General features: G+C 39.8%; 1 protein-coding gene across 15 annotated transcripts in view; it reads left to right on the plus strand.

The window, feature by feature from the left end:
- The window catches only part of USP6NL (USP6 N-terminal like), a 256,318-nt gene extending 245,231 nt beyond the window's left edge, over window positions 1-11,087 (plus strand). For all 15 annotated transcript variants that reach the window (XM_070255365.1, XM_070255360.1, XM_070255362.1 and 12 more), the window contains one exon: window positions 7,713-11,087. In XM_070255365.1, coding sequence (XP_070111466.1) covers window positions 7,713-9,127 — 1,415 coding nt within the window. In that variant the 3' untranslated portion in view covers window positions 9,128-11,087. The remainder of the gene's footprint in view (window positions 1-7,712) is intronic.
- Window positions 11,088-11,817: the final 730 nt, after the last annotated feature.

The raw sequence follows: 11,817 nt of genomic DNA on the forward strand, positions 1-11,817 counted from the left end.
AATTGCTTAGGGGTGAAAAAAGTTGGTTAAAACAAACAAGGCCAAGTCCAGCAGTGTTTGTGTGTGTATGTGTGTGTGTGTGTGGTAGTTCGAGTAGGCTAAGATGGATCTATGAAGAGATTGTGCAGAAAGCTTTAGTGCTTATTTGGATCTACTTCTGTGGGAAAAGGGCAGAGAACATTTATTAGCATATGAAAATATTGCTGGTGGTGGCATTGTCCTTCTCACACGGTCTATACAGTATGTCTCCAGCTCACTGAAAGTTGAATAATTAATCTCTTAAAAAGAATTGGCTGTGTAACAAAGTCAAATTGATTTTTCTTCCTAATTTCATAATTACAGAGGTCAGAGTGCCCGGACAGAGTCCTTGAGTTTTGGTACTGCTGTCGGAGTTGAGAGGCCTCTGCCTTGCCCAGTTGTTATGAAGCATGGGAAAGTCCCCACTCAGACAGGAGAGTTACGGCGCCTGCAGGAAGGGAGACGCTCTGCTCACAGGTTCCCTGCGGCCTTCTCCGTGTTCTGTCTTCCCGATCCTAGTGCCTTCTGTGCCTGCCTTCTCCTCTGGTCCTCTCTATTACTGCCCTACCCTGATCTCGCCTCCTCGCTGCTCCTCCTTTCCTTCTTTCTTCCCCTGCCTTCTTCTCTGATCCCTTCTTTCCACGTTTTCCCATTCCTCCTCCTCTTAAGAGACACAGCCCTCTCCCACAGACAAGGTTGCCCTGTGGTTCATTGGAGACCTTCCCTGAAATGCAGACAACATACGTACATTTGATCACTGTTGAATCACTGAGAATTTTATGCTAGTCAGAGGCACTTGGTCAGTTATGGGAATAACTTGTACATGACATAATCCCACAGTGTCATCAGTCAGCAAGTATTATGGAAGATATATGTTGAGGCCAGGATCATGAGCTATGCATTAGTTCCACTTGTTGGTCTTTAGCATGCTCCCTGGTCACAAGGCACTGGAGAAGGAGATATGACCGGACACTGTTTGAAATGAAGCAAATCGCAGCGCTGCAGTCTGGCCCGCGGACCTGTGAATATTCTTAACCCTCCCATGCAAGGCCTCCTATCCTAACTTGGGTTACTGTCTTAAAATTGGGACGAATTGGGTTTTTTAAGCGTCTTAGGAGGCTCTTTCTGATAGCTCTGTCTACTGCCTTTTTCAAATTACTTCACCTCTTCTGTGCTTATTGGAAATCTTTATGGGGCAAAGAGGCTGTATCCTCCAAGTGTCTTTGTACATTTGAGGTAGCCGCCATGTACCTCACACAGAGTCCTAGTTCCTAACGAGAGGTTGCCTTTTAGGAATTAATTAGATATAGTGTCATTTTGTCTGCACTGGATTTTTTTTCTTCTCCAAACCCTACTACATCTAGTTTCTTAGCTATGTAGATCTTGGGTATTTATAACCATTATGTTTCTGTACTGTTTATATGAACGGTACGTCATTACTCTGGTTCCTATTAATGGTATGTGAATGAACGGACATTTTGTCAACATGTAACTTGTAATTCCGTTACTGTTTTAGATACTATAGGGAAAAATACAAAAGAAGTCGAAGTCACTTTAAGTAGATTATTGTCTACTAGGGGGAAAAGGAAATGTATTATGGGCTACTATGAAAGAACTTTAAGATGCTACTTTTTGGATATTTTAGAACAGTCACAGGATTTTTTTCCCCAGTCTGGATTTTGGCCTCTTGCCCATTCGGTAAATGAAACATGTTAAAGTTTTCTTTTGATTCTAATATGATGTGTAAGTGCATAGAATATTAATGTCTCTTCCCTTAGAGAAATTTCTGTATTGACTTGAATGTAAAGTAGTGTTAAGTGTAAGGTGAATACTTTTCTTACCCTTTATCTTGAAAAATTAAATCTCCCGCGTATGTATGACACATACCTTTCCATTTTGTTTCATGCATGATATTACCACCTCAGTCTCTCCATTACTTCCTTCTCAATTTTTTTTAATACTTCTACTGAGAAATACATGCCATATATCCATGATCCTGTATTTTACTTTGTGTCCTGTTAGTCTTTACCAGTGTGTGCCCTTATGTATCTAAAAGATTTCAGAATGAGAATTTACGGATGTTAGAATATAGGAACAGTATGTGATATGGCATTTTTTTCCCAAGATGTTCTAGTTTCTCTCTTAGGCCTCTTTCATCTCTGCTTTCTTCCTTCCACCGCCACTCTAAAACTTTTTAAAATCTTTTCCACCATGTTGGTTCCTTATTAAACCCCATTCTACTCTGTTTCAGCTAGTACTAATCTAGAATATTACTGAAATTCTGAGTACCACACTGACAAAGATGCCCTTTCATCTTTCTCATCGTCAATAAGCAGCTATAGCTGAATATCTTTGGAAGCCAACCTCAAATTGACCATCCCTAGCATTACGTTGGTGACCACATGACGTAGAAAACGTCATACGGGAATCTGCACAGTAATGGAGCTCTTGTTTCCCCTATGGATCTGTTACTGCCTGTGCCCACCTTGCACATTTATTGTGTTTTGGTATCTTTTTGATGTGGTTATATAAAATAAATGTTAATTACTATAGTTGGTTTTAATACATTGTTGATATTGAAAGTGTGCTAGGACCATAAAAGCAGATGATCATAATTAATGAAATATGTGACTTTTACTAACATAAAAGGGCAGTCCATAAAATTTGCTTTTAGTAAAGCAAATCAGTCTTAGGATTTAAGACGTAGACCTGAGGGTGGTGTCTTAGTTCGGGCTACTCTAACAAAAATACCACAGACCGAGTGACTTAAACAACAGAAATTTATTTTCTCACGGTTGTGGAGGCTGGAAAGTTCAAGGTCAAAGTGTTGGCAGGGTTGGTTTCTTCTCCCCTTGGCTTTAGATGGCCGTTTTTTTGTTCTGACTTCACATGATCGTCCCTCTGTACCTGTCTGTGTCCTAATCACCCGTTATAAGGACATCAGTCATACTGGGTTAGAGGCCCACTCCAATGACCTCATTTAACCTCGTTACCTCTGTAAAAGCCTTATGCCCAAATACAGTCACATTCTGAGGTGGGGGGGTTAGGGCTTTAGTGTGAGTTCTGAGGGGACACAGTTCAGCCCATAACAATGAGTGGTTTTTAGGCACAGCTGAAGAAGAGGAAACACACACATTTGTTCTCTGGTGAATCATTTCTTACTCTAGTCCCCAATCCCACTTCCCAGGACCCAGAGTGTGCAGCTCTTTGCTGAGGGCTGTCGTGGGCCAGGCACTGTCCAGTACTTCAGACGTATTAATCAAGTATCGGTCTTGCCTTCCCTTTTAAGTGTCACCTCTCTGTTGTATTTGGGAAGGTGTGATGGCAGAAAGAGATGGCTTGTCCCCATGTGGTCCAGAGCTCCCCATCTGACCACCACTCTTCCAACCGGGTGTTTCCCCATGTCCTGCCAGGGGCCACTCCTCACTCCACTATTGGCCACAACTTGGAGGAACCCATGGGCTGCAGTCCCTGTGGCACAATAAGGCTAGTCCTTTAGAAGCCTTTGCAGAGGAGGTAAAAACTGGGCAGATCACACCTCTCTTTGTGGCCCTATCTCCTCTCTGGAGAGAGGTTGAGGGTGGGACATTAATCCCATCATGAGGTTTCCACCCTCGTGACCTGATTACCTCCCACACCCCGTCTCCAGATACCATTACACTGGGGGTTACATTGGGGAATTTCAACAGTCCGTAGCAGGCAGCTAACCTTGGAAAAACCTAATTTCAAGTGAATTTAGTTTTCACGAGTTGTAAATTGATGTAAATTGAAACATTGAAAACAGGATCTGAGCATGTGCAGTCTGGGCTAAGAGAAACATTTGAAGCTTTCTGCCCTGATGGATGGATGTTCTCGGAGTACATGTACAAGTTGCAACAGCGGTTCATTTTGAAATCTGTTGCATTTTTTGGCTTAATACTGCTGTGGAGAATTTTTTAAACATTTAAAATTATTTCATATGAACTAAAATGTTGGTGGCGCTCTCTGCAGGCTGCCAAAAGCCACTGAGTGATGAGAAGGGCAGCAGCTTAAAGGGCTCGGCGTGAGAATGGCTACAACGAATTCCATTTTGTCTGTGTAACAGCACATCTTGCAGGCATGAATTAACCACTCTGGGTGCCGCTGTCTTCCTTTTCTTTTTAATGGTTATGTTTTTATCAGGTTCCTACTCACCAACCTGAAAAGGGTGTTTTGATTATTGGCTGATATTACTATCTGATGGAATATCAACCAGCCATTGAATTAGCCGTTCAGATTACTGTGTTGTGCCCTTAGAAAACTGTCAGAGTGGGGACTAAAAGAAAATTCATAAATTCAGTTTTTCTATTAAATAGATCTATGTCCTCTTGAGAATTTGTGTTTGTTGGGGTTTTTTGCCTGCAGGGAAGAAGGAATTCATGTATTTTTCTAGGATTAATGGTTAGCTATTTGTGGAGCTGATAAAAACTTTTTGGGGATACTGGATAAATTTTAATTTTATCTTTATTGTTAGGTTTTTTGATAGGCTGAATGACTACTTGTGAATATTCTTGACTCAGGCAGCATTTGAGTCAACTTTCTCACCTCAATTCCAGATACTTCATATGAGACTAGTCAGAAGCTGAACTGGAATGCTTCAGATTATTTCCCATACAACATTCATAAACAAAGAAAACTTTTCTCAATGACAAGCATTTTAAAGTTTGGATTATCACTTAAAATAATTTGTCCACATATCATAAAATATCTTCCTTATAAAAAAGTATAGGAACAGTGTTGGTTATGCCAACCATTACTGAATAGTATCTGTCTGTTGCCATCTTTAAACCAGAAGTCATTACTCTGCTCAACCCTCACAGTTCATATCTAACCCATGAGCAAGTGTGTGGACCCTACCGTAACATGTATCCAAGAAGCAACCGCTTCTCATTACTTCCACTGTAGTACAGTGTAGGAGTGAAGGTTGACGGCTGGCATCAGCTCTGGGTTTGAATTCTGCATCTTCTGCGTACGAGCTGTGAGCCCTTGGGCAAGTTCATCTCTACCTCAGTTTTTTCATGTATAAAATGAGAATAATAATAGTGACCCTTGTTACATGCACTGTAGGTACAGCTTTTGAGCTGCGGCTGACAATGGTAAGTGCTTAATGATTATTAGCTATTACTGTTGTTATTATCATCATTAATTATCATACAATCTAAGTCCAACTCGCCGTTCAAAGTGAACTTTATAAGGTAGACATCAGATCATGTGACTTTCCTGCTGAGAAGCCTCCAGTAGTTTGCAGTTAACTCAGAAAAAACCCAGAGGCCTTACTGTATCCCGGCCCTGTGCGATGTGTCTCTTCTAGTCCTCCGACCTCGTCCCCAGCCGTTCTCTGCCGTCCCCCACTCTAGGCGCAGAGCGCTTTGTTCTTGCTGGAGCTCTTCCCTGCTCTGTCCTGCCCCACCCCAAATCATCTTGATTGCCTTATCCTGGCGCTGTATTCATATCTCTCTCCACAAGTAGTGCCATAAGGACAGGGATGTCACCTTCTTCTTGCGTCCTTGGATTGCCAGCATCTAGAGCAGTGCCTGGTACGGGTAGTTGCTTGATAGGTGTGTGTCTGTTGAATGGATGAAGGAATGGAACAAGTGGTCACTCCTAATGCTTTGTGTGCTTTCCAATGTATAAAATGAAAAGCTTGCACAAAGATTGTCACAGTAAAGTTAGCTTCAGTTAGAACCATTGGAAGTTTCTGTGGAGTTTCGTGAACCTGGTGAAGGGAAAGAAAACCATGAACTGGGAGTGAAAATACTGGGTCCTGGTTCTCATTCCGTTTCTGCCACTAAAGATTGCCTGGCTTCCTGAGATTGCTTTCTCATCTGTAAACACGGGGAATGCTGGGTCTCTGCAAAGCAGGGCTCGGAGAGGCTGCTCAGTTGAAGAAGAGGAAAAAGGGGTGACTGGGAGGCACCCTGAGCCCCTCACTTTAACTAGAGCAATGTTGTTTGTATTTCCTGTATGTATTGCGGTTTCATGTGAAATTTGGTTGGAAAAAAGGAGTCTGCTTTTAGAAAGTTTAAAAACCACTGAATTAGAAGAGCACTAAGGTTACTTTTAGCTCAATAATTCTGATTCTGGTAGCTTAACTATTTAAAGGATGTTGTTTCTTCATCATTCTCTGCTCCTTCCCCTCCCAAAGAAAAGCTCATTGAATATTTTTACTCTATTTTTGCACTTGTTCATATTATTTCCAGTGAATCTCTGTCAATAGTTCCTTTTATTTATTTTATTTTTTAAAGATTGGCACCTGAGCTAACATCTGTTGCCAATCTTTTTTTCCTTCTTCTTTCCCTCACAGCCCCCCAGTACATAGTTGTATATTCTAGTTGTGGGTCCTTCTAGTTGTGGCATGTGGGACACCACCTCAGCATGGCTTGATGAGTGGTGCCATGTCTGTGCATGGGATCCGAACCAGCGAAACCCTGGGCCACCGAATCGGAGTCTGCTAACTTAACCACTCGGCCACGGGCCGGCCCCAGCAGTTGCTTTTAAATACAAATCAATAAATCCCAGAAAACTTTACCACTTTTTGAATTCTTCAATGTAAAAATCCTTTTTTAAAATATCTTAAGAACAATTATGAAATGTGGATAAATAACAAAATTATCATCTCCAAGACTGTGAGCGACATGAAAACAGAAGCCTGTCCGCCTGTTCACTGCACATGTGCTCATTGCTTAGCACAGTGCCCCAAGCAGAGCTTACTCAGGAAAGATTTGTGAGATGAATGGGTGGGTGGATATTTGAAAAGAGCAACAGCTTATAAAGTGAGAATATATTATTTTGTAATAACAGGTGAAAAACATATATCTTAAACCATAGAATTTTTATAAGTGAAATTTGTTTTTTCAAGATATTATTTGGGTATCCAAATTGTCAGAGATCATCTTAAACACTGTTTACTAAATTGCCGATTTATCGCACCCTCCTTTAATTCCTCATTAATTTTCTGATGTGGGTTATTTAAAATATGAAACTCAAAGTATCCAAAATTCTTTTCTCTTTCTTTTTTTATTCTTTTTCTCTTTTTTTGCATTTAAAGTTAGGATCCTTTTAGAATGTTAACTTTGAAATAGAGCCATACTATTTCTTTTTATCCTGAAGTTATACTGTGGCCTGTACTTAAGATAATAATAACTATTTGGGGACAACTTTGAGACCACAGTTGGCCATCAATTGAATTTTAAATTTGGTAGACCTACTTGAAGTTGATAGGAAAAGCTTTACAGAGTTCTCAAAACCATTTCAGTTGAGGTAGGCTAATGTGAAAGTAATGTAATGGTAAGACACTGAATTACTGACCTGTAGGATTGTTTTAGGAATAGAAATGAGAATATCAGCCTTGGCTTCTTGAAAAAGTATGTAACAATATGTCTTAACAAAATATAAGAATCCTACGTTACACAGTTGTGTGAACTTTACTCATAAGGTTATAAGATGTTCCCACCTTCATAGTGCCTAATAAGATTTTGTGTTTTAGTATGTTTTAATATCAGATTCTCTAAAAAATACTTTCCTAAGCCACTAAAATTGTGTGGTGTATATGTAGGTGTATTCATGTGTATGAGTGCACATATGAAGAATATGCAGTTATTCCTAATGTCATTCTTAATATTTGGTACTATTTACTCATGTATTTGTGTTACTTATGCATGTATCTTTCCCTTTAGGTAAAGAAGATGAATTTCCAAAGAAACCTTTGGGACAACTTCCACCTGAATGTCAGTCTGCTGGCATTAGTCACCTGAGCAATGGACAAAGAAGTGTTGGCAAGTCAAGTCCTCATATGAGCAGCAGACAAGAAAGTGGCTCATCACCTCACAAAAAACAGGAGCATTCCCCTCACCATCAAAGCAGAATTGGTACGCCGGAAAGAGTAAGGCAGCTAAGACGGAAATCGGCGGACGAGGATAGCAAAAAGCTTAAAGAAGAGGCCAATTTTCAAAGAAAACTTCCATCAGGTCCACAAGACAATTCCAGGCAATATAATCATGCAGCTGCTAACCAAAATAGCAATGCCACTTCAAATATCAGGAAGGAATTTGTGCCCAAATGGAATAAACCGTCAGATATTTCAACTAGTGAAAAAACTGCCAAATACGCCGTTGAAGGCAAAGGTAGATCAGCACACCCCACGCTTACAGTCACCATCCCTAGTTCTGCTGATGCTCGGATGTCCAATGTAAGGCAAAAGATGAAGGTTTGGGATGCTGATGAAGGGAAACGTGGTTCTAATGCATCACAGTATGATAATGTACCTGAAAATGAAAATGGCACTTCTATCGAAGAGGCTCTGGAAAGGGCTTACTCTCAAAGTCCCAGGAATATTGTTTACTCTCACAGTCCAAGAAAGCACGCTGAGCCAAGTTCTAGTCCATCAAAAATACCAAACAAGTTTACTTTTAAAGTGCAGCCTCCAAGTTATGCAAAATATCCATCTCACCTAGATGGGGAAGACGGCGGGACCGTGCATCCGCCATCTTATAGTAATCCTCCTGTTTACCATGGAAATTCTCCCAAACACATCCCTACTGCTAACAGCAGCTTTGTGTCTCCACAACTTACCCCTGGGACCCAAATGAATCCTTCCAGGAGGCCTTATGGTTCTACTCTTTCGATCGATAGTTCTCCAGAAAAATCTTACAGCCGCCCAACTCCCCTTGTACTACCTTCTAGTCGAATAGAAGTTCTCCCTGTTGATATTGGTGCTGGGGGATATTCGGGCAATTCAGGGTCACCAAAGAATGGAAAATTCATCATTCCTCCAGTGGATTATTTGCCAGATAACAGAAAACGATCAGAAGTGAGTTACACATACAGACCTGAGATGCATGGACAGTCGTGGACTCGAGATCCTAACCGTAGCCACTTAAGCAATTTACCAAAATATTCTGCCTTTCAGCATGTCTCCTTTCAGGACCGTAACCTCCCAGCGGTTTCGGTCGATAGTCCAGTGCGGTATAGAACTTCACCAGCTTTAGAAGATGCCAGTTCCTCCGGGTATCAATATTCAGGGCCCTCGTCTCCAGCGTATCACTACAGAAATCGGGACGGGCTCTCTATTCAAGAATCAGTATTGCTGTGAGAATTCATCTGTACTTGCTAAAGACAAAAGAGTAGAAATCGTATGAAACCCATGTTGCTATGTTTATAATTGCCAAAGCAGTATTTTATACTATTGTAAACAACTCGCAGAGTTTTAATAAGACTATGCGGAAGTGTTTCCATCCCCACGTAGATGCTGCTTAAGATGAGCATTTAAATTGCGTCATCACTGAACCTGTTAAAAGGAATTTAACATGGAAACATAGCAATAGCATTTAGGGATGCACGCACAATAATTCATCACTCAGTTTCATTGATATCTTTCTCCAAAACCTGAACATTTTTACTCTATTAGCCCATTCCATTTTGAGTAATGTTACAAAGCACTGAAAAACTTTCTGTGTAGAATAGATATTTTCAAGGCTATATGTGGTGTATGTGTCTTTAACAGATATTATAGGCATCTATGCATACACATTTGAACACAGAACTAAAGAAACATTTAAAAACTACTTTTAATCTAGATCCATGGAATAATTTATTATTCTTTTTCTTAACTTGTTTTTTAGTCGTTTTTTTCCTTATATTTTTAACCCAGGTCCTAAACTGACTTCAGAGTTTGCCCTAACTTAATTCAGCATCTCACAGAGTGCTCATCATTTTTGTTCAATTGCTGCCATTTTCTTTCAATCTGAAAATTAAAGACATTGGAGAGAAAGGCTAACCACTTAACGGTGCTTAAAATTTGGGGCAGTTAAAGTAAGCTGATGGCCACAGGTGCCGCGCTCTCCGTATCTGTGTACACGTAATCGGTTTTAATGCATTTGTGCTCTTTGTTCTGGCCTGACTTGTGCAAAGCTCAGAGCAGAATGTTCTTTGCCAGATGCAAAGGAAATGCTATAATACACTCTCCAGTGGATGCCAGCAGGAGAAGTTGCAAGTTACTGATCACCAAGCACTCACACGGGGCAGCAGAACAAACTCCTTTGAAATTCATTTGAAAGCAGAATTAACAATATGGTGACTTCTTACTTCTGCCCCTCAAATTCCTGCAGGGCCTCCCCACAAAGGGCCCCGGGTGGTCATTTACATGATCTTTTCCCGGCACTCTTTTCTTTCAAGAATGTAGTCGATGGATATTGCTGCACTTAGGCCATTAAGTTATGAGTATGTAAAATTGTAGAGATGATCCTAATTATTAGGAGTCGGAAAAAAATTTAAGTGTGACTTTTACACTTTCAAAAGTCTTTTCTTTTTCAGTGAAAAACAATTCAGGTTTATGGTAAAAAATTAGCAATGTCTTTAAATATATTCTGTTACACTACAATTACTAAAACACTGACAAAGTTTTGGGCATTCCAAGAAAGTCTGACTTTGTGTTTAATTGGAGAGCTTGTCTTCAACAGGACTTTGCTCACATTTGAATAGTAGAGTAGAAAACCTACCATGGATGGCTCTTCTTGTTGCAAGTTGCAGCTTGAAGCTTTCAAGGTACAGAAGTCTGTCTTTTAAAATGAGAGTAACATTTGTTTAGCTAGTGAATGTGACTATTTTTTATGTATATAATGAGTCTAATGTAATTGTAATCAACTCGGTAATGATGTTATTAAATGGCAAAGGAAATGCAGTGTCTGAGCGGCCAGGCGCTCCACTGCAGCTCCAGCGAAGTCCTGCTCGCACCGGGCTCTTGATGCAGAGCGTGCAGGAGCTTGGAAATACATGTGTATAAAATGTAGCTGAGGAGAGTAATTCCAATTTTTAAACCATGATTCTGTGACTTGTAATAAACCAAGCTGTATAATTTAGTTTATGATAGCAGCATCTGGGCTGCTCCAAAATATATATATCAACAGTGGTAAATACTGTAGATTTATATATATATATATATATATATGCAAAATATATATATCACACACTATTTTCTTATGTCATCTATGACATTTTTTATCTGTATACTTTTTTTGATGTGATTATTTTTAACATGCTAAAAGTAATAATTATATTTTGCTTTGTGTCTTTTATGTGCTTTTTCATATGGCAGAAGTGCTGCATCTGTCGTGCTCCTAAAGCTAATTCTCTTCTAACGGGGTAGACCCTGCCCATGTTGGCCTAGGTGACTCGATCAGATCACAGTTCTGTGTTGTATGCTTTATTCATTTCCAGTAGGACTGTATTTAGAACATCACCTTTCCTTTATTTAATCTGCCATTACTAATAGCAATAAGGTGTTATTGCCGGTCTTCCCCATTATAAAATGTAGTTCTCTGTTAGTTTTAAAGTGGGAAAATTTAATTTGAAGTGATTTTGCCACCATACACTCTTTCAAATTTATCTTTTAATAAAAGATAAAGAGTGACATAATGATAAAAGATGGAATGTACTGGTAAAGTGGGTAAAATATATTTATGGAAACATCTGTGGTGAGGATTTTCATGGCGTGGAGACTGATTTACTCTGTGGCTGCGTGTCCGTGGAGTAAATGGTTTGCCATTATTAAGTCTGTTCTTCGTAGCTGTTTTGCCTAAGACACTAAGCACTTTGGTATAGTTTTTATTTTTTTAATATTTAGTTTGAAAAGTTAAAGAAACTGGACCCAGAGTCTCAAAGGGTTTTGACTCTTTGATGCTTATGTTTCTTATAGGATTTTAAAAAAATAGACAGCTTTTTAAAGCTGGGAGACAGAGTGTATATATGTTTGTAAAATCAGGTATCAGAGTATTGTAGGGGAGG

The sequence above is a fragment of the Equus caballus genome, chromosome 29 (genome assembly GCF_041296265.1).
Source record: "Equus caballus isolate H_3958 breed thoroughbred chromosome 29, TB-T2T, whole genome shotgun sequence".
NCBI lineage: Eukaryota > Metazoa > Chordata > Mammalia > Perissodactyla > Equidae > Equus > Equus caballus.